The following is a 23,354-nucleotide window of genomic DNA, read 5'->3' on the forward strand; positions in this document are numbered from 1 at the left end:
ACAGTAATGGCCAACTGTGGGACAGCCCAGTGTAAGTGTAACAATAAAAAGAGAATACTCACTGGGCAGTCACGCTCAACTTCAGCACTTTTAGTGGATCTTGAGGACATTTGTCTGGTTCTGTCTCCACTCGTACCGAGAAGGTGGCGTCACTTCTAGGTGGGGGGATGTTGTATCTCAGGACAGTCTGTGGGACGAGAACTGAATCAGACTGGGAATCTATCAGATTGAGGAATAGTAAGAGAGTGAGTGTCCCCTCACCTGTACATACACACAGCCGCTCCCAGTGGCTGACAGAGAGTACTCCCCAGGGATATCTGGCAGTGAGGCTTTCTGTAGCAGGAGCCGGTTAGTCTGATCCACATGGAACTGTTGATGGAACCCAGTCTTGGAAGTGACTGTGACTGTGACATCTCCCTTGTCAGAGAATGTGGCCTCGGCATACTCAGCAAGAGCCTGTAGAGCTACAACCGTGTCCTGATAGACGTATAGATAGATAAAGGTGTAGATAGAGGGTGTCGATGATAAAAAAACTAAAACACAAGTTGCCTGATTTGAAAGAGCTGATGATGAAAGTCACAAATACACAGACACAAAGTTGAAGGATAAATTTTTAGGAATGAAGATATTTGAGATAAATCGGTGCCTGAGTGAGAATCTCAGTCTGGTGTTGGGAAGATTAGGAAACATTTTTGTTATAAAATGTATTAAAATTGCAGGGTATCACTTAGTACATTCATTTGATGTTTCCCTACAGTTACCTGAGTAGAAGAGAACCCCCCATAAGGATTTGCTGCTTGCTCACCCAGTTGACTATCTCAGAAGCTTTGCCCAGGTCCTTGTTGGGGCCAGAGAGAAGGGCCACAGCACATAGGAGGTTAACTCCACCTCGGCTGAGGGAGCGCGGTACCAGTATGGGAGGGCAGAGGGCACTGTGGCAGGTTTCCTCTCCCAGTGTAACTGTCCTTCTGTGGATAGAAAGGGAACATCTTGCCAGACTAGGCTCCGAGTGCAGAATATATATGTATGCCTGAATTACAACTGCTCCTGTCTTTGCTTTTCCAACCTTATCTCTGCTCTGTCTTCTCAGCAGGCACAGTAGCATTCCAAATGATTTACCAGCCCATAACATCTAACAACCCCCCCAGCAGTAGCAGTGTGAATTATCTGCAAGTTGGGCCCAGTCTGGCCAATCATTTTCTTTTCTACTTTTAATGCTGCTCCTCATCCTCCTCTTCTGCCTCATGTTCCTTTATTCAGTGTGGGGGCTGGTAGCCGGCCAAGAAATGATATTCATCCACTGCCTTCTAGTCCATTTCTAATATTTGCAGTTTCTGAATCGGTTTATTATTTGGGACAGTTTAAGAAACAATGAACCAAGATAAGGTATATGAGCTGCTCAGTCTTGGTCTCCTACTACTACAAGTTGCAATCTGCTAGGTTCTAAGTGACCAACCATTTTTGTTTAAATGGTGTCTGGACATGATGAGAAAATGTGAAAACTCACTGGCTGCCTCTGTATGCCCCAGGGAAGCCACATAAATTACAAGTACCACTGTCATCCTTACTGTGATGCCAGTAGGGGGTATTAAATACATTAGAAGCGCATGGCTGGCGAGTGTAAAAATGTATTGCCACCACTAGAAGTAGAACAATTCAGAGTCTGGTGCAAGTGATCTGTTTTACCCCACCAGCACTGAACATCTAATGTACTTAATACATCTCAGTGTATAAAGAGTAGATTAAAATGTGACGGCCCATGGTGCACTCTAAAAATATCTTTGTTGTTCTGAAATACACAGAGGTAAGAGATGCTACATACCATTCATTACAGCCTTCTCCTCCAGTTTAGCCAGCAGCATCTCCCTGAGTTCAGTATCGTTACTCAGAGTGAAAGTGTAGGCCAGCAGAGCCTGGGTGTACACACTGCTCACATCTTTGGCAGCCTTCCTCAGGCAGGATAAAGCATCTGCCACCACTGGGTCCTACAGGAAGAGACAGGGGTAACAGGATGTTTGTTCATTGCCTGTACAGAGATAAATGATATAATTATGCCAATATATAGAGCAGAGAGACACCATAGCCATGGAGCACCTTGTAGGAAACTAGGTAATAACTTGGGAATAACTTCCTGCATCTGGACCACTTACCTGTACAGATACCCCAGCTTCCAGCAAAGCCATTGTTACATAAGCAGAGAGAGAGGTTTCATCATCTATTCCTCCCTGTAACACACCACACATGGTGTTGGTACCAGTGATACGGCACAGAAGCCAACACTATAACACTTGGTACTGGCAGGTGTATCATGGCTGAATAAGACCTTCATAGCATTATTGAAGAGTCTCCCGGTTGGAGGAGAAGATACAGAAGAGTAAAAACCATTGAATAAGATAAAAGATCCCTGGAGCTGGGCCAAAATGTTTTGAAATTATGTATCAAGAAGTCAAAATTATTAAACGAATCTCAAAACTTTGAGATTTGACTTTGAAGTTAAAAGTGTCTTTTAATTTCCCCAACATGTATTTTATTGGGGGAGGAATTAAGAAATAGTTGGATTATTTTTGGGTAGATAAGGAGACACACACTAATCTTCTATGGAAGGTTACAATAAAACCTACTAGAGACCTACAAACATCTGGAAATAGTTATAGAAGTTGGATAGGGAAAAAATAATAAACTGACTAATTTGAATATGCCAATCAGCTCACGAGGAGGCCCATTTATCAGCTATTTTTTGTGGTTTTAGTTGGTTTTAAAACTACGATTAAACTCCCTTTCTCTAGAACCAATTGGCAACAGGGCTGTCCATTGACTTCTATATGAACTCACAACATTTTAATTGGAGACGTTTGTATAAGAGGTTTTTACTAGTTGAGACACACCAGCGATCACAAAAAAATCATGTTTTTTAACACAAACAATTTGAGATTTAGCTCAAAAAGACACAAATCGTGGGACAAAATAGAATATAAATAAATGCCCCTGTAGTCTGAATGATTGACCAAACGATGGACGAGGGTTGAAAATGTAACATTAAAATGGCACAGTTGGGCAGGGTTGCCTTTAATGCTGTGTTGTGGTGGATAGATAGATAGATGATAGATAGATAAAAAAAAAATAAGAATAGATAGATAGATAGATAGATGTTAGATAGATAGATAGATAGATAGATAGATGAATAGATAGATAGATGATTGATAGATAGATGATAGATTAGATAGATAGATAGATAGAATAGAAAGATAGATAGATATGGAAGCACATAGCAATGTATACAATATATCTCAACATGGTACTTTATATTACAGCCGGCCATACCAAACAATAGAAATACATTATTCCAGTCTGTTCTATCTATATATGGAGAGCCATTCATTTCAAGAGAATGTATATGAACTCCACAAAACACATGAACTGACATTGGCAGGGGGTTCTTACCAGCGCTGCAGGGGGAGTTGTACTCGGCAACTGTCTCTTCTCCTGGAAGTGGAGCAAGAACAGCACATAGATATAATGTGAAGATATTTTATCACAGCGCTGTACAGTTTTACAATACAGTTAAGGTTTATAGAAGGGAGTCACAGTGTAATGAGACATATAAATATACAGAGATTATGCACCGTGGGGTGAGAGACATAGGAGGGGGAGATTCCTGCCCCATAGAGCTTACAATCTAACAGTCAGTGGGATCAGAAACCAACATAGAGAATGATGTGATGTTAATTAGAATAAGTGCAATTTCATTAGTTCTCAAACGATTCCATTACCAGTGAGTTATTTCAGTCCAACCCACATTGCACAGAAGGAGGGCGGGGGTTGGTTTGACAGATCTCAGCCCATTGCACCTTCGTGGCATAAATATACACAATGGTGTGATCATGATTTGGTTAAATTGTGGGGACACGGTGGGGACAGTGAGAGGGTCTCTATCTTAGTCTATTTTTCCTTGTAAACTTTGCAAATCCCTTACATACATCTTGGGTTGGGGTTTCTATGTCAAAAGGGTTTCAGTCCCTGAGAGCCCCTTACCTGTCTCATAATAATCATAGACCTTCACCGTGGCCGGCTTTAGGTTCTTCACCTCAATGTCTTGTTCCACCATGAAGGAGAGATGGAGCGGCTCATGTCCAGCTGGGGGAGAGTGAGGGAGAACCAACATCTCACATTGCAAATGGACTTAATAACCATAACAGCATATTTTATTCTTGAGTCTACATGATTGAAAGGTTTAAAGGAAGAGTGAAGTAGAAAGTAATGTTGGCCCATTAGATGCTACCCCAACTTGTGTTTGTCCTTTGCCCCAGCGCCTAGTGGCTGAATATTCTGCTATGCCTGCCATGTGCTGACCTTACACAGTGGGTGAACTGTTGCATTGACTTATCACAGCAAACATTTTTTCATCCAGCAACGTATATGATTGGAATGAGAAGACCAGTTCCCTGTGTGGCACCTATATTCAGCTGATTGAAATGACCTATACAGTAGGTACTAGATATTATCCCATTAAAGTACTTGTGTCATGTGATGCCTATTAACATTAGCTGGGGTATGGACATATGAACATATACACACATATCTATAATACTATGAATCTAACAGTAAAGTTAAAGAGAAGGTCAAGTGCTGACCCATGTAACTCTGTTATTTAGCTTTGTGTTTATCTTACTATATCAGGCAGGTCACTATTTAACACAATGCAGAGGAATTAGATAACAGAGAAAGACCAGTGGGCCCTAAAGTAACTCACCTCATCTAAGTATAATGTCACCATGTCTGTCTGCATCTCACTCCGCTTTATGGTTCTGCTCTTCTCCAGCTGTGAAAGGAACCAAGTCTGAGAGCAAAGTCAACAAAACAAACACTTTGACTACACAGATGTCTGACCCTATTGGTGCAATTCAACCCCTGAGTAAATGGTCTGGCCTCATAATCATTTGTACCCTAATGCATCTAATAGCATAAACACTTTAAACCACCCAAGCAGGACACAGGGACTACTAATTGGGCTTCAGAGAACTGGGACTCACTTCTCTGACTGAGCTCTTCACTGGGATAAATCCAGAGAGCATCTTACACTCGATCACCGCCATGTTGGATTTCTCCGAGATCCTGTATATCTGCATGAATACAGGGAGAGTCAAACAAAGAACAACTTTATTAGGTAAAGGGATAATACAGTGGGTTCAACTGAACATGAGTCAGTACTGTACAGAAGAATATACACTTTAATGTCATATTAAGGTCAGTTACAGTAAAGACATTAAATGGTAATAATTGGCCGTATTCAGGTGAAGGTCCAACAACCTCTTCTCTAATCTAAACATAGAATCATTTAGCATAAACTTTTTTTTTATTTCATGCTTAAGAACATTAAATGAGCTGAGCGCTGTGATTGCCAAACCTCTTCACTTAATTTTGAAAACTATAGGCCTGTTAGTCTGACATCAGTAGTAGGAAAGCTTTTGGAAGGGGTAATAAGGAATAGGATAGTTGAATACATTGCAGATCACAATACTATTAGTTTGTGCCAGCATGGTTTTATGCGTAACAGATCTTGCCAGACTAATTTAGTCGCCTTTTATGAGGAGGTGAGTAGGAACCTTGATGCTGGAATGGCAGTTGATGGGATCTACTTGGACTTTGCTAAAGCGTTTGATACAGTACCTCACAGAAGGTTAATGATCAAATTAAGGAATATTGGCCTAGAACATAATATTTGTAATTGGATAGAGAACTGGCTGAAGGATAGAGTACAAAGAGTGGGGTAAATGGAACATTTTCTAATTGGACCAGTGTGGTTAGTGGGTACCGCAGGGGTCAGTCCTTAGGCCTTTGCTTTTTAACTTGTTTATTAATGACCTGGAGGGGGGCATAGACAGTACTGTTTCTATTTCTGCTGATGACACTAAATTGTGCAAAACTATAAGTTCCATGCAGGATGTGCCGCTTTGCAGAGCGATTTGATAAAACTGGAAAACTGGGCAGAAAATGGAAAATGAGGGTCAAAATTGGAAGATTATGCACTTTGGTAGAAATAATATAAATGCAAGTTATACACTAAATGGTAGTTTGTTGGGGGGATCCTTAATGGAGAAGGATCTGGGGTTTTTTGTGGATAACAAGTTGTCTAATGCCAGGCAGTGTCATTCTGTGGCTACTAAAGCAAATAAAGTGCTGTCTTGTATAAAAAATGGCATTGACTCAAGGGATGAGAACATAATTTTGCCCCTTTATAAGTCCCTGGTAAGGCCTCACCCTGAGTATGGGGGGCAGTTTTGGGCTCCAGTCCTTAAGAAGGATATTAATGAGCTGGAGAGAGTGCAGAGACTGCAACTAAACTGGTTAAGGGGATGGAAGGGTTAAACTATGGGGTTAGACTGTCCAGGTTGGGGTTGTTTTCTCTGGAAAAGAGGCGCTTGCGGGGGGACATGATAACTCTGTACAAGTACATTAGAGGGGATTATAGGCAGATGGGGGTTCTTTTTTTCCCATGAAAAACAATCAGCCGCACCAGAGGTCACCCTCTTTAGATTAGAGGAACGGAGCTTCCATTTGAAGCAGCGTAGGGGGTTCCTCACGGTGAGGGCAGTAAGGTTGGGGAATGCCCTGCCGGGGGATGTTGGGTAGGGGGTTCCTCACGGTGAGGGACAGTGAGGGGGTTGGGGAATGCCCTGCCGGGGGATGTTGGGTAGAGGGTTCCTCACGGTGAGGGCAGTGAGGGGGTTGGGGAATGCCCTGCCGGGGGATGTTGGGTAGGGGGTTCCTCACGGGTGAGGGCAGTGAGGGGTTGGGGAATGCCCTGCCGGGGGATGTTGGGGTAGGGGGGTTCCTCACGGTGAGGGCAGTGAGGGGTTGGGGAATGCCCTGCCGGGGGATGTTGGTAGGGGGTTCCTCACGGTGAGGGCAGTGAGGGGGTTGGGGAATGCCCTGCCGGGGGATGTTGGGTAGGGGGTTCCTCACGGTGAGGGCAGTGAGGGGGTTGGGGAATGCCCTGCCGGGGGATGTTGGGTAGGGGGTTCCTCACGGTGAGGGCAGTGAGGTTGGGGAATGCCCTTCCTAGTGATGGGGTAATGGCAGATTCTGTTAATGCCTATAAGAGGGGGCTGGATGAGTTCTTGAACAAGCAGAATATCCAAGGCTATTGTGATACTAATATCTACAGTTAGTATTAGTGGTTGTATATATAGTTTATGTATGTGAGTGTATAGCTATATATAGGTTTGTGGGTGCTGGGTTTACTTGGAAGGGTTGAACTTGATGGACTCTTTTTCAACCCTATGTAACTATGTAATTATATGTACAAATAAAGAAGGAGTTGGCTTTTTGTGTAGTAGTGAGTGTAACTGGATGGTAGATGAAAAAGATAATTCTATATCATGGAAACATCTAGCTTAATTAATCATCTGAAGAAGTATTAGTATTCCTGATGCAAATCCAATCTCCAAAAAATCTTAGGTGCTGCCTCATTATATTCCTGTTTGGAAAATAGATCCCTCCACTGAGTTTAGGCTGCCGGAACTTAAACATAGCAATCTGGGGCTTCTCCCCCCCAAATGAATTCATGTAACATTCTGTTTATCAGGGTGAAATCTTTAGGTTTCATATAATAGGGAGGACTCTGAAGCCTGTAGAGTAATTTGGGAAAATTCAGGTATCATGTTGCTGAGATATGCACGATTAATTGAGCATTAACGGGTTGGTAAGAGACAAAGTTCAGGGGCACCAGGAGATGCGCCCATTAGTCACATCTGTTATAGACATTTTGCTTCATGTTATAGTTCAGCCTCTCTTTCCCAGTACCCAAGGTAACCAGCCCAGGGCATTCTCATCAGCTCTGATATTGTCAGAATATTCTACACTGGAGAAATTTCGTATTGAATTGTAATTTTGTAGTTCTACATAAATGGCCACTCTCAAGAAAATAAAGAGACACGTATGGAAAGTGACAAAATATATTTAATTTTATTATGTGCAAATACACGGTAACATCTGTTTGATGTTTTTGTTCAACTTAATGAATCTGCTAATGGTGCCTGCTGGGATCTCATTTTGCGTTGCCTTTGTCTCCATCTGGGGAGAAACAGAGCCTGGGTGAGTGAGACAGATACTGCCCATACAGCTATAGGTTACTCTACTAACCTTCATAGAGTTCCCCTGGTTGGAGGAGAAGATACAGAAGAGTAAAAAACCATTGATAAAGATCAAAAGATCCTGGAGCTGGGCCAAATGTTTTTGAAATTATGATATCAAGAAGTCAAAAATTATTATAAACGAATCTCAAACTTTGAGATTTGACTTTGAAGATTAAAAGTGTCTTTTAATTTCCCCCAACATGTATTTTATTGGGGGGAGGAATTAAGAAATAGTTGGATTATTTTTGGGTAGATAAGGAGACACACAGCTAATCTTCTATGGAAGGTTACAATAAAACCCTACTAGAGACCTACAAACATCTGGAAATAGTTATAGAAGTTGGATAGGGAACAAAATCAATAAACTGACTAATTTGCAATATAGCCAATCAGCTCACGAGGAGGCCCATTTATCAGCTATTTTTTGTGGTTTTAGTTGGTTTTAAAACTACGATTAAACTCACTTTCTCTAGAACCAATTGGCAACAGGGCAGCTGTCCATTGACTTCTATATGAACTCAACAACTTTTAATTGGAGACGTTTGTATAAGAGGTTTTTACTAGTTGAGACACACCAGCGATCACAAAAAAATCATGTTTTTTAACACAAACAATTTGAGATTTAGCTCAAAAAGACACAAATCGTGGGACAAAATAGAATATAAATAAATGCCCCCTGTAGTCTGAATGATTGACCCAAACGATGGACGAGGGGTTGAAAATGTAACATTAAAATGGCACAGTTGGGCAGGGTTGCCTTTAATGCTAAGTGTTGTGGTGGATAGATAGATAGATAGATAGATAGATAGATAGATAGATAGATAAATAGATGTTAGATAGATAGATAGATAGATAGATAGATGAATAGATAGATAGATAGATAGATAGATAGATAGATAGATAGATAGATAGATATGGAAGCACATAGCAATGTATACAATATATCTCAACATGGTACTTTATATTACAGACCGGCCATACCCAAACAATAGAAATACATTATTCCAGTCTGTTCTATCTATATATGGAGAGCCATTCATTTCAAGAGAATGTATATGAACTCCACAAAACACATGAACTGACATTGGCAGGGGGTTCTTACCAGCGCTGCAGGGGGAGTTGTACTCGGCAACTGTCTCTTCTCCTGGAAGTGGAGCAAGAACAGCACATAGATATAATGTGAAGATATTATTATACACAGCGCTGTACAGTTTTACAATACAGTTAAGGTTTATAGAAGGGAGTCACAGTGTAATGAGACAATATAAATATACAGAGATTATGCACCATGGGGTGAGAGACATAGGAGGGTGGAGATTCCTGCCCCATAGAGCTTACAATCTAACAGTCAGTGGGATCAGAAACCAACATAGAGAATGATGTGATGTGTAATTAGAATAAGCTGCAATTTCATTAGTTCTCAAAACGATTCCATTACCAGTGAGTTATTTCAGTCCAACCCACATTGCACAGAAGGTTAGGGCGGGGGTTGGTTTGACAGATCTCAGCCATTGTTCCCACCTTCGTGGCATAAATATACACAATGGTGTGATCATGATTTGGTTAAATGCAGTGACACGGTGGGGCACAGTGACGGTCTCTGAGCTGAATGTCTAGATAATGTCTGATCTGTCCAATCCTTATTCATATTTTATATCTCAGTCTGTTTCCTTGTAAACTTTGCCAAATCCCTTACATACATCTTGGGTTAGGTTTTTCCAAGGGTTTCAGTCCCTGAGGAGCCCCTTACCTGTCTCATAATAATCATAGACCTTCACCGTGGCCGGCTTTAGGTTCTTCACCTCAATGTCTTGTTCCACCATGAAGGAGAGATGGAGCGGCTCATGTCCCAGCTGGGGGAGAGTGAGGGAGATACCAACATCTCACATTGCAAATGGACTTAATAACCATAACAGCATATTTTATTCTTGAGTCTACATGATTGAAAGGTGTAAAGGAAGAGTGAAGTAGAAAGTAATGTTGGCCCATTAGATGCTACCCCAACTTGTGTTTGTCCCTTTGCCTCCCAGCGCCCCCTAGTGGCTGAATATTCTGCCTATTGCCCTGCCCAATGTGCTGACCCTTACACAGTGGGTGAAACTTAGTTGCAAATTGACTTTATTCACAGCCAAAACCAATTTTTTTCATCCCCAAGAACGGTCACTATGACATTGGAATGATGAAAGACCAGTTCCCCTGTGTGGCACCTATATTCAGCTGATTGAAAATGACCCTATACAGTAGGTACTAGATATTATCCCATTAAAGTACTATGTGTTCATGTGATGCCTATTAACATTAGCTGGGGGTATGGACATATGAACATATACACACATATCTATAATACTATGAATCTATAACAGTAAGTTTAAAGAGAAGGTCCAAGTGCTGACCCATGTAACTCTGTTATTTAGCTTGTGTTTATCTTACTATATCAGGCAGGTCACTATTTAAACACAATGCAGAGGAATTAGATACACAGAGAAAGACCCAGTGGGCCCTAAAGTCACTCACCCTCATCTAAGTATAATGTCACCATGTCTGTCTGCATCTCACTCCGCTTTATGGTTCTGCTCTTCTCCAGCTGTGAAAGGAACCCAAGTCTGAGAGCAAAGTCCAACAAAACAAACACTTTGACTACACAGATGTCTGACCCTATTGGTGCAATTCAACCCCCTGAGTAAATGGCTCTCAGGCCTCATAATCATTTGTACCCTAATGCATCTAATAGCATAAACCATTTAAAACCCACCCAAGCAGGACACAGGGACTACTAATTGGGCTTCAGAGAACTGGGACTCACTTCTCTGACTGAGCTCTTCACTGGGATAAATCCAGAGAGCATCTTACACTCGATCACCGCCATGTTGGATTTCTCCCGAGATCCTGTATATCTGCATGAATACAGGGAGAGTCAAACAAAGAACAACTTTATTAGGTAAATATTAGGGATAATACAGTGGGTTCAACTGAACATGAGTCAGTACTGTACAGAAGAATATACACTTTAATGTCATATTAAGGTCAGTTACAGTAAAGACATTAAATGGTAATAATTGGCCGTATTCAGGTGAAGGTCCAACAACCTCTTCTCTATCTAAACAGTAGACAGGACATGGGTATGGGTAGGCAATAAATAGGAACAGCTGGACACAGAGCACTGATTTACACCATATATTAGTGCATCACATGGCGTATGTAGCATTAGAAATATAGTAATGGCCAACTGTGGGACAACCCAGTGTAAGTGTAACAATAAAAAGAGAATACTCACTGGGCAGTCACGCTCAACTTCAGCACTTTTAGTGGATCTTGAGGACATTTGTCTGGTTCAGTCTTCACTCGTACCGAGAAGGTGGCGTCACTTCTAGGTGGGGGAATGTTGTATCTCAGGACAGTCTGTGGGACGAGAACTGAATCAGACTGGGAATCTATCAGATTGAGGAATAGTAAGAGAGTGAGTGTCCCCTCACCTGTACATACACACAGCCGCTCCCAGTGGCTGACAGAGAGTACTCCCCAGGGATATCTGGCAGTGAGGCTTTCTGTAGCAGGAGCCGGTTAGTCTGATCCACATGGAACTGTTGATGGAACCCAGTCTTGGAAGTGACTGTGACTGTGACATCTCCCTTGTCAGAGAATGTGGCCTCGGCATACTCAGCAAGAGCCTGTAGCGCTACAACCGTGTCCTGATAGACGTATAGATAGATAAAGGTGTAGATAGGGGTGTCGATGATAAAAAAAACTAAAACACAAGTTGCCTGATTTGAAAGAGCTGATGATGAAAGTCACAAATACACAGACACAAAGTTGAAGGATAAATTTTTAGGAATGAAGATATTTGAGATAAATCGGTGCCTGAGTGAGAATCTCAGTCTGGTGTTGGGAAGATTAGGAAACATTTTTGTTATAAAATGTATTAAAATTGCAGGTATCACTTAGTACATTCATTTGATGTTTCCTACAGTTACCTGAGTAGAAGAGAACCCCCCATAAGGATTTTGCTGCTTGCTCAGCCAGTTGACTATCTCAGAAGCTTTGCCCAGGTCCTTGTTGGGGCCAGAGAGAAGGGCCAGCAGCACATAGGAGGTTAACTCCACCTCGGCTGAGGGAGCCCGGTACCAGTATGGGAGGGCAGAGGGCACTGTGGCAGGTTTCCTCTCCCAGTGTAACTGTCCTTCTGTGGATAGAGAAGGGAACATCTTGCCAGACTAGGCCTCCGAGTGCAGAATATATATATATGCCTGAATTACAACTGCTCCTGTCTTTGCTTTTTCCACCTTAATCTCTGCTCTGTCTTCTCAGCAGGGCACAGTAGCATTCAAATATTGTACCAGCCCATAACCATCTAACAACCCCCCCAGCAGTACGCAGTGTGAATTATCTGCAAGTTGGGCCCAGTCTGGCCAATCATTTTCTTTTCTACTTTTAATGCTGCTCCTCATCCTCCTCTTCTGCCTCATGTTCCTTTATTCAGTGTGGGGGCTGGTAGCCGGCCAAGAAATGATATTCATCCACTGCCTTCTAGTCCATTTCTAATATTTGCAGTTTCTGAATCGGTTTATTATTTGGGACAGTTTAAGAAACAATGAACCAAGATAAGGTATATGAGCTGCTCAGTCTTGGTCTCCTACTACTACAAGTTGCAATCTGCTAGGTTCTAAGTGACCAACCATTTTTGTTTAAATGGTGTCTGGACATGATGAGATAAAATGTGAAAACTCACTGGCTGCCTCTGTATGCCCCAGGGAAGCCACATAAATTACAAGTACCACTGTCATCCTTACTGTGATGCCAGTAGGGGGTATTAAATACATTGGAAGCGCATGGCTGGCGAGTGTAAAAATGTATTGCCACCACCAGAAGTAGAACAATTCAGAGTCTGGTGCAAGTGATCTGTTTTACCCCACCAGCACTGAACATCTAATGTACTTAATACATCTCAGTGTATAAAGAGTAGATTAAAATGTGACGGCCCATTGGTGCACTCTAAAAATATCTTTGTTGTTCTGAAATACACAGAGGTAAGAGATGCTACATACCATTCATTACAGCCTTCTCCTCCAGTTTAGCCAGCAGCATCTCCCTGAGTTCAGTATCGTTACTCAGAGTGAAAGTGTAGGCCAGCAGAGCCTGGGTGTACACACTGCACACATCTTTGGCAGCCTTCCTCAGGCAGGATAAAGCATCTGCCACCACTGGGTCCTACAGGAAGAGACAGGGGTAACAGGATGTTTGTTCATTGCCTGTACAGAGATAAATGATATAATTATGCCAATATATAGAGCAGAGAGACACCATAGCCATGGAGCACCTTGTAGGAACTAGGTAATAACTTGGGAATAACTTCCTGCATCTGGATCACTTACCTGTACAGATACCCCAGCTTCCAGCAAAGCCATTGTTACATAAGCAGAGAGAGAGGTTTCATCATCTATTCCTCCCTGTAACACACACACATGGTGTTGGTACCAGTGATACCGGCACAGAAGCCAACACTATAACACTTGGTACTGGCAGGAGTATCATGGCTGAAGTACCTTCATAGCATTATTGAAGAGTCTCCCCACACTCCGGAAGCAGCCGTTCTCGTTACGATTGTTCTTCAGCCAAGAGAAGGAATGGCTTAGGTGGCTTTCATCTATGAAGATGTAGGGACGAGCCTTGTTGAAGGACTTCACTACAAATGCAGTCAGCCTGTGCGGGTAGAAGGGCACCAGGGAACACACAAAGGAGTCAGAATTCAAAACATGCAGAATAGAACTGATAATACCGACATATTCACAAGCTTTAATATGATTTCATAAAAAATATTTTATGGTGAAATTAAGGGCATGGAAAAGCTGCCTAGGGTAGATTCCAACACTTAAGTTTATGGATAGAGTTATATCTGCAGACATGTAATATATTTTTTACTAAAACACCCCCAGTAGAAAATGAAAGGGCAGATATAGTGTGATGTGTAAGGAGTATGAACCAGGCAATATCTTCCCCCCATGAGGTTTATGCCCTTCACAATACAGAAGTTGGCTCCCTACGTACTCACCATGTGTTTCCTTCTTTGTCACTCTGCCCAAATGCGCTGTATGAGCTGTCATTCCGTTTGTATGTCAGCTGTCTCTGGTACCCTGAGCAGGAACAGGTTTTATAGCCCAATATAAATAGTTATACATTAGCTCTAATGATACTAGTAACAGGAGACAGCAGAAATGTTCCCTTTTGCTGTACTGCAGAGGCCCTGCTCAATACAGTGATCTTAGCCCCTTAGATCTTTCTTTATAAATAAAACATAACAAACTAAGAAAATGTAACCAGGACCTAATCAAGAAAGAGAGAAAAGGCAAACAGGGCCAGAGCTCAGGGAATAGGGGGAACTAAATGAAACTAAATCCCTCACCGCTTTCAAGGAAGCGTTTGGCTTTGCTCTGGATCTCAGGGCTCAGTTGGTGAGTCTTTGTCAGATACTGAAGAATGAAGATATTGGGGGCAAAGAGAACCATGTTCTGCTCCCCACATCCATACGGCATGGCCAGGAGCCGGTCAGGTTCTGCATGGCTGTTCCCATCAGGTCTCCTGTAGGAAACAGATGAGAATCCAGCAGATGCTTGACAAGATCAACACTTGGGTTCTTCTCCCACAGGTTAGTGAATTTTTAGACTTTTTAAAACAAAATTCCATGAAGAAGTCCTCACCCAAGATTCTTTGATAGATACAAGATGGATTAATGGCCAGCCAATTGGTTTGGCCCCATACAAAGGCCAATTGGTTTCCAGCTTAGTTTGGAGTGTTCCAATTAGCATTGTATGTCCACTGTAGAAAATATAATCTTTTCTGTAACCTCTTGGAAACATAAAGTCCCTCTTTGAGAGTACTAGTGCTTTTAAACAAGTAGATTTGGGACATTTTTGGTTCAAGCCCCCACTCTGTCCAACAAACTAGGCCCAACATTGCATCAGTTGCATCAGGCCCCATTCAGTTCATAACAATGTTTAGATATATGAAAACTTTACAGTTTCAAACAAAGTTCCAACAGCACATAACTATTCAAGTGAATGTTCCCCCTAATTGATAAAGATGGGTTTCCGGGGGTATCAAGGAGTGCATTCTAGCCACTGCTCTGTACCCCACTATGGGAGGCGCCCCACAGTTTGAGGGCATCAGCTTTGAAACTGTTAGAGAAATAGAATGTAGGGGGCTCTTACCTAGGACTGTGGCATATGCTCTTTCTGAATCCTTCAGAATATTTTCAGGAACCTTAAGGGATATCTCCTCTGTTTTAGGGTGTTCTAGAACAAAACATCACAGAAATATTGTATATTCAGGAAGATGGAGCCCAGGCCTCCCATGCACATATAGCAATTATCAACAGTCAGGCACATTATATAGACAGAGCCGCCATGAAAGGTTTATTCTGGGCACTGTGGGCATAAAGATGCTGTGAATGGGATCAATAATGGCAGGACTGTATCACTAATACATTTCTTTCTTCAGCAAATTATACAGCTGAATTTAGAAACTCAAAGAGCTTAAATGTGCTTTTAAACTAGAAAAAAAGAACTAAAAAGAAATAAACTATAAACATTTTTTTTATAGAAAACCTATGAAATCCTTGGATGTAGCGTGTTTTTCTGTAGAACCTCTAGTGAGAATGTGCCAACTCCCAAACTGGTATTGGCACAAACACTTTGTACTCACAAGAGTGATTTAAAGGGGCGGGGAAACAAATCCAGAACTAATAAACACATTCCCCATTGGCCGCACGTTCATCCAATCAACAACTTACCTTCTCCAGCTTGGCAGCAGAGCAGAGAGCTGTGAGATTTCTCTTCCAGGACTCCCCCCGGCTGCCGATACATATATATTAATCAGTTAACATATAGATATAAGAAATGATATACAAATTGAAATATGTTGGATTGACATCTATTATAAATCACCATAAACAGGAATAAAAATTAATAAAGAGGATAACATGAGTTCTAAATGGACTAGTACATCATCGCTTGTGCCCCCTATTCCCTATTACAACTCATATTTCCATTAGTTTCCTGTATTTTTCACAAAGTTGTATCACGCTATTCAACCACTGTGGCCAAAAGTAATCTTTGCACAGAGCTGCCCCAAACAAATACACTGATCCGGATCATATAAAACTCAGCAGCTGCTACAGAAACTCAGAAGATGACATTACGGTTGTACATTTCCAGAACCCAGAGCCCCCAGGAGCCGTACCTGCACCAGTAGGGGCTTAACCACAGTGTCCGACCTCCCCTGCTTGGGGACAATAGGGAATTCATTATTGCACAAGTCCTGAGTATCCAGAGCCTTGGTCTTTACCGTCACATTCACCTCCCCTGGTGACATTGAGAGGAAAGATAATGAGATGGTTTAGAGAATAAGGGAAGAGAAGGCAGAGAGATAAGCAGTGTAACAGGGGCATTCTGCACTAAGGGAACCAGTCCCACATTTACCCCTCCCAGTATATCAGATTTGGTTTTATTGTCATCACAACCATATACAGATACATAGGGGCAGATTTATCAAAGTGTGAAATTAGAGCTCACCAAAGAACATCTCACCCATGTTGGAGGCTTTAAGGTTCTATATATGTGTGTGTGTGAGAGCCCCTGAGCCATATCTCACCCAGGTTGAAGGCTATAAGGTTCTATATATATGTGTGAGAGCCCCTGAGCCATATCTCACCCAGGTTGGAGGCTTTAAGGTTCTATATATGTGTGTGAGCTCCTGAGCCATATCTCACCCAGGTTGAAGGCTATAAGGTTCTATATATGTGTGTGAGCTCCTGAGCCATATCTCACCCAGGTTGGAGGTTTTAAGGTTCTATATGTGTGTGTGTGAGAGCTCCTGAGCCATATCTCACCCAAGTTGGAGGGTTTAAGGTTCTATATATGTGTGTGAGAGCCCCTGAGCCATATCTCACCCAGGTTGGAAGCTTTAAGGTTCTATATATGTGTGTGAGAGCCCCTGAGCCATATCTCACCCAGGTTGGAGGTTTTAAGGTTCCAGTAGAAGGTCTTGCTTTCCTCTGCACAGATACAGCTGCTATACTGACAGTCAGTACATGGTTCCAGCTCTAACTCTTGTGAAGGCAGCAGGGTGGTCTGAACCTGTTAGCAAGGAAGAGATCAAATCTGAGGCTTATACCAAAAGAAAATACAATATACAGTAATTTTGTGGAGGGAGTGGCCCTGATAGTAACTCAAACATATGAGTAAATCTTGATGTAACCATTGGACATAAGTAGTTACAGACAAAAAAGTTACATGTCTTTATATCTATAAAGGGGCACTTTGTCCTATGCATTTGTTCCTTGACTATAGGAGTAATACTACCAGGTTATTTAACTGATTAGAATTATAAATCAGTACAAACTGTCACTGTAGTCTACAAAGCCCTCATTGGACATGGAAAATCTGTAGGCACCAAAAACTTTTGGATCGGAGTTATTTAAATGCTGTTGGCCTTGTGTGAGGGTCAGTCTCGGCCCGGCTGCCTCTGTACCTGCTCCTGCTTGATGCTCATTGCCGGGGAGCCTGGGACTGGGAGTGAAATGGCCAAACATGGTGACCGCTAAAGGCTTGGAAGGAAAAGGCAAAGATTAGGCTGAGTGACTTTTGTCACCTTTATACACTGCTTGAGGTAGTTAAACACAGAGGCCTTGAGAGTGAATGACTCCCCTCGCACCACAGAGTACGGCAGAGTGAGCTCCACAAAGAAGGGCTGGAAGGCTCGAAGGGAGGTTGGTGGGGAGATGCCAAACCCACTGGGTCCCATACAGAAAGCTCCTGCATTCCACTCGGTGATGGTGTCTGGGGCTGAGCCATGGACCTCGGCTCTACCCGACTCACTGAGGGAGAAAGAAGACGTTACAGAGAAATAAACGACATCCTAGAGATTTTTCTGTAGTTTTGCGCATTTTACGGTGAAGTGTAACGGGACAGATTCGCTCATCACTATGTGCAAGTTTATACGCTTGCTCTCAATGCTGAGCCTTTATTTTATTATAAGAATTTCCCCCGAGTGTCCCAGAGCAGTGAGTTGTTGGGGCTGCTGTGCTTCTTGGGTTGTTGCTATCTCAGGCCAACAGGGTTACTGGGTTTCTTTTTCTTTATTATAGTACTCAAGTCTCTTCTCCTACTCCCATGTAACTGGAGGGGTCCCTATCATGTGACAGAGATTAGCAAGCAATCAATAAATTCGCCCCCCCAAAGCATCCATCTTATTGACTGTAAGCAGAGAGCTCCCCCCACTGGGGTCGGGAAGCCCGTGCCCACCGCCATGTTTCAGTCCAGGAAACGGGAATCTCGGCAAGTGTCATGTGACTTTACGTTTTCCTGTTGCTTCAGAGGGCAGTGGCACCGAGGGGCCGCACACTGGGAGGGGAACATGAGAAACTGTCCCAATGTACAAGTCTGCCCCCTACTGCACCGGAGTGGCTGTCTGAGTGTAACAGCAACTGCCATGTTTGAGTCCAGGAAACAAAAATGTCAGTTTGATTTTCCCTTATTCATTCCCTGTACCCCATGGCACTCACCCCACAGGCGCCAGCTCCCATATCCACGTCTCTGGGAAGTACGTTCGGATCATTTCAGCCGCCTCCGGCTCTGGTTCTTCCATCACTCTTGGGATAAATTCCCTTTCCCTTATTATGGGTCCCCTATTCCTAGAAAGGGAATGCAATACTGCACAGGGAGGGGAATAAACAAATGGTTTACAGGCAGGGACAGACTGAGGGGTACAAGTCCCACTGGGGCTACTGTTTCAGGGACCCCTACACCCCCCAATCGGCCCCCACAGGAGCCTTCACACTGTCCCTGCAGAGGCCCCCACCATGTGTAAGTGAAACTTACCTTCAGCGCATCAGGGGGAGGAGGAAACCAGTGGATCAGGGGAGGGGCCTGTGGGGATAGCGTCTGGGCTGCAGGGGACCCCCAGGGCTGGGGCCCACCGGGCCAAGCCCACCCAGTTTACAGGTCAGTAAAGGTTATTCATTATCCTACTCCCCAAATATTTATAGTTACTAAATGCGCTGCCCCAGGACTGTATCCACATTGTGCCGAGGAAACAGCAGTCCTGTTGTGCTTTATGGCAGGCTCAATTGCCCTGCACTTTAAAGGCTCACTGGGGGGCATTTATAAAGTTCGTGCAGAGAAAGATTTTATCGCAAATGATTGTTTTGCGCATTTGCAATTTGCAGAGTCAGTTTATCAAACATTATTTTCCGCCACCAAACTTGTGGCATAATTCATGTGTGCGTTAAATATTCGTGAATATACAATATTTAAAAACTATATATCTATATACAGAATATAAAGCTTTATAAATATAAAAATGGGCAGGGCAAATATTCACTGTGCAAATAATTCTGTGCATTTTATAAATGACCCCCCCACTGATATTTACAGCACTGCTGCCTGGGAGTCCAGTTATTTGTCCTTGCAATGAGAGTAACAGTTAAAGGGATACTGTTGTGATATTTATGGGGCACTGTTTATCTCTAAACGACACTGTTACACAGCAAATAATTCCCTCTGCCATTTAACCTTTTATTCTTGTACCAACAAATGTATTTGTAGCTGTAATATTGGTGTGTAGGCGCCATCTCAGTGCCTTGTGCCTGAGTCTGAGCTTTCAGCCAGCGCTACACATTAGAACTGCTTTCAGCTAACCTATTGTTTCTCCTACTCCCATGTAACTGGAGGAGTCCCAAGCCGGACTTGGATTTCTTACTATTGAGTGCTATTCTGATACCTACTGGGAGCTGCTATCTTGCTCCGCTTCCCATTGTTCTGCTGATTCGGCTGCTGGGGGTGAGGGGGGGGATATCACTCCAACTTGCAGCGCAGCAGTAAAGTGTGCCTGAGTCTGAGCTTTCAGCCAGCGCTACACATTAGAACTGCTTTCAGCTAACCTATTGTTTCTCCTACTCCCATGTAACTGGAGGAGTCCCAAGCCGGACTTGGATTTCTTACTATTGAGTGCTATTCTGATACCTACTGGGAGCTGCTATCTTGCTCCCTTCCCATTGTTTCTGCTGATCGGCTGCTGGGGGTGAGGGGGGGGGGGATATCACTCTAACTTGTAGGCTTGGCAAGTGGCTGGTTATCAGAGCACAGGTCCATGGCTGTGGCACCTGGAAATGAAGAATATGGCTAGCCCCATGGGAAAAACAGATTACAATGGCAGGATTCTGCTGGAGAAGCTCTATTAACTGATGTCTCATGTAACAGAATAAAAATACCTGTCTGTAAGTGGAACCCACAAGGGTACAACGTTATAGTTACATGCCATGTGTCCCTGTAGCTTTAAACTCTTGTTACATAAGAATGTGTATAATGCCCTTACAATACATTCTGTCATCATAAATTTCGTAATACAATGGTGCACAATCCGCTGGATTCCTAATCTCGGCGCTGGTGATTAGTTTCAGCCGCAGATCCTAAAATTAAGAGGAACAGACAATAAGCAGCTGATAGTAATATAACATATAAGGGGGCCTTTTTTTCCCCACAATGCAGTGGTTTTTCCCAGAATGCATCCATTATTTTGGGTGCAAGGCAGGCAGTGAATTGTGTCACATATTCTCAAAGTCTGCCTGCTGGCATTTTTGGGGTTCACCAACATCAGTTCTGGTATTAGCTGTGCGCAGGGTGTCTGTGCCTGGTTCTTTAGGCGCAAGTGTGTTTTATGTATTGGCGTCTGAGGAAACCCTGGGGCTCCTGCCTGGTCAGGGGGCGGGGCTAGTTCAAGGGTTGGGTGCATCAATAGGCGTAGCGGAGCCCAATTTGGATCACAATGGAGGAAGGAGTGACTGGCGCCAAGCGCAACCATACGGAGATGTGAGGAACTGACTGTGGAGATAAGGGTAAGTTTACACCAGTGTCGGACTGGGGTGTCTGGAGCCCACCGGGGCTGCCCCCTCAGTCACAGACTCCTTAACATGCAGCACGTCTCCTCCAACCTACACCCCCCCCACACATCCCCCATTGCATTCTTAGGGGGTTAGGACGGAGGGCCTAAGTTGGGATTGGGTCTGGGTTGGCAGGGCTCACTGGTTTCCCAGTCTGACCATGGTTTACACACTGAGGACATAAAAGAGCCTGGTACCTTAAAGAGACTGTAGACATCAACTTCCTCTCTGTTACGCCGTGATCGTCTATAGGGTCTGGAAAATCTGCTGTGACCCCCACATAGATCATCAGCATCCTGAAGGCGATGGTCATTGTCTCTGGATTCAGGGAAGAGACCATGGATCTAGAAAACACAGAGAAAGAGGAAGGTTACAAGCGATTGTTCTCCGTTCTAGAGTATTTACTGCCGCTGCTAAGTCCGTGTGATGCTCTACTCAGCAGTGTCCGGCATCCTCCCAATATTCCATAATTATATAGAGAGACTTTTTATATAATTGTATATAATTTACATGCAATTGCCAACTCACCAAAACTGGTCAAGGTTAAACCCATCTGGAGTTCCTAAATGTTTAGGTCTGGTCAATGATTTTACCTTGAAAACCTAAGCACTTATACAGATACTAAATAACTTATAAAACATGGGGCCAGGGAATGGGCACAGATCCAGCTTCTTATTTAATGTCCGGGCACCCCCCATATCCGCACAGGCTCTGTCCAATTTCCAGCGAGCTTGGCCCCTGTTTGGGAACGTCCCGGCTAAACTGGAACTACTGGGAGAGATAAAGGGGAATTCATGAAGTCATGAAAAGACTTGCACTCCCTTTTATTCAAGGTGACACAGAGCCCTGTACATAACATTCACCTTAGCCAGGCTGTAAGTACATTGCTCCCTCTGTGCAGCGCCCCTGGGAAAGCTACATTAGGCAAATCATGTGTATTTGTGTGTGTGTAAGTGCTCACCCCTATCCCATTGCCGTACTGACCCTCAGGTTATGGGCGGTGACGATAATCCATCTTACCTTATCGGCCGTCAGTTCTTTGTCAGGTTTCATTAACACCACACTCTGATCCACCACTCTCAGGCCACACAGGGACCCGGCGGCTGCCTGGACTTGTAGGGAAACATCAGCTCCTGGGAGAACTTCATCTGGGGAGAAGCCAACTGATACCTGGGCAGGGGGGCAAATCATTCATATTTAACCTGAACCAGATATTTTTAACACTTCCTTCTCCATTAAAACAAAACTATTACCCCTGTCCTGTCACCTGTCCACTCCCCTACTTCCTACAGCAAACGTAACAACCCTAGAGCCTCTGACTTCCGAACCAAAATGTGTTAAAGAGCCCCACCCAACACAGAAACCCCTAATATCCCTATCCCTGTAATCTGTTCCTTCAAACAGTAGGAATAAATACCATTGTAACCCTTTCTTGGCACACTCATTTATTTTGGGCTATTGATGGCATGACCATTAACCCTGTTAATGCAGCACGCTGCCTTGGGGTTATCTTTGACCAGTCCCTCTCCTTCTCTAACCATATTAATAACACTGCCAAAACCTGACGCTTTTCCCTCCACAATATTGCCAAGATACGCCCCTTTCTTTCACAAGTAACAGCTAAAACACTAATCCATGCCCTTATCCTTTCCCGCTTATTTTACTGCAATCTCCTACTAACCGGCCTCCCAGACTCCCACCTCTCTCCCCTGCAATCCATCTTAAACTCTGCTGCCAGGATCCTCCTGCTCTCTCCTAAGAGGGATCCTGCTCAGCCTCAATTAAGCTCACTAGCATGGCTGCCTGTCAAGCAAAGGAGCTTACAGAATCCTCCTGCTAACATTCATATCCCCTCGCTCCTCTGCTCCTCACTACATTCCCTCACTGGTCTCCCTGCACGTTCCTGGTCGTCTCCTCCGCTCCTCTCAGAGCCTCCGTCTCCTTACACCACCCACACCTACTGCGCTCTCTCGTCTTAACCCTTTCTATCTCGCTGCTCCTTACCTCTGGAACTCTATCCCTGAATCCCTCTGTAGGGAAAACTCACCCACTCTCTATAAGATAAAGCTCAGCTGTTACCTTCTGGGGCACTAAAACATTATTTTGCCCAGTCCTGCGCTTAAGGGCAAATGCCCATACCTGATGCCTCTTACCTTCCAGTTTGTGCCTGTATGTTACCCAACCACTTAGATTGTAAGCTCTACGGGGCAGGGACCTCCTTCCTACTGTGTCTCATACTACATGGCACTTACTCCCTGTGCATTTATTTATATTTATTGTATTTATTA

General features: G+C 43.4%; 2 protein-coding genes across 2 annotated transcripts in view; both read right to left on the reverse strand.

Annotated features, from left to right (window-relative positions):
* Positions 1–387: 387 nt before the first annotated feature.
* Positions 388–2,355, reverse strand: LOC116412049 (alpha-2-macroglobulin-like protein 1). The gene is made up of 5 exons (XM_031905420.1): positions 2,324–2,355; positions 2,151–2,225; positions 1,823–1,985; positions 762–968; positions 388–477 (listed from the first exon to the last, which is right to left on the reverse strand). The coding sequence occupies exons 1-4, from the start codon at positions 2,327–2,329 to the stop codon at positions 814–816; spliced, it is 399 nt and encodes a 132-aa protein (XP_031761280.1). The 5' UTR covers positions 2,330–2,355; the 3' UTR covers positions 388–477; positions 762–813.
* A 5,586-nt stretch (positions 2,356–7,941) lies between these two features.
* Positions 7,942–23,354, reverse strand: part of LOC101734961 (alpha-2-macroglobulin-like) — a 108,032-nt gene continuing 92,619 nt past the window's right edge. The window contains 23 exon segments of the mRNA XM_031905388.1: positions 7,942–8,073; positions 9,238–9,279; positions 9,886–9,988; positions 10,651–10,719; positions 10,939–11,029; positions 11,410–11,534; positions 11,609–11,824; positions 12,107–12,315; positions 13,178–13,340; positions 13,505–13,579; positions 13,676–13,832; positions 14,182–14,263; positions 14,533–14,676; positions 14,679–14,708; positions 15,338–15,421; positions 15,919–15,979; positions 16,368–16,489; positions 17,137–17,263; positions 17,778–18,003; positions 18,691–18,838; positions 20,502–20,595; positions 21,264–21,410; positions 22,087–22,236. Of these exon segments, the coding sequence (XP_031761248.1) occupies positions 8,048–8,073; positions 9,238–9,279; positions 9,886–9,988; positions 10,651–10,719; positions 10,939–11,029; positions 11,410–11,534; positions 11,609–11,824; positions 12,107–12,315; positions 13,178–13,340; positions 13,505–13,579; positions 13,676–13,832; positions 14,182–14,263; positions 14,533–14,676; positions 14,679–14,708; positions 15,338–15,421; positions 15,919–15,979; positions 16,368–16,489; positions 17,137–17,263; positions 17,778–18,003; positions 18,691–18,838; positions 20,502–20,595; positions 21,264–21,410; positions 22,087–22,236 (2,691 nt within the window). The 3' untranslated portion in view covers positions 7,942–8,047.

This window comes from Xenopus tropicalis, chromosome 7 (assembly GCF_000004195.4).
Source record: "Xenopus tropicalis strain Nigerian chromosome 7, UCB_Xtro_10.0, whole genome shotgun sequence".
Lineage (NCBI taxonomy): Eukaryota > Metazoa > Chordata > Amphibia > Anura > Pipidae > Xenopus > Xenopus tropicalis.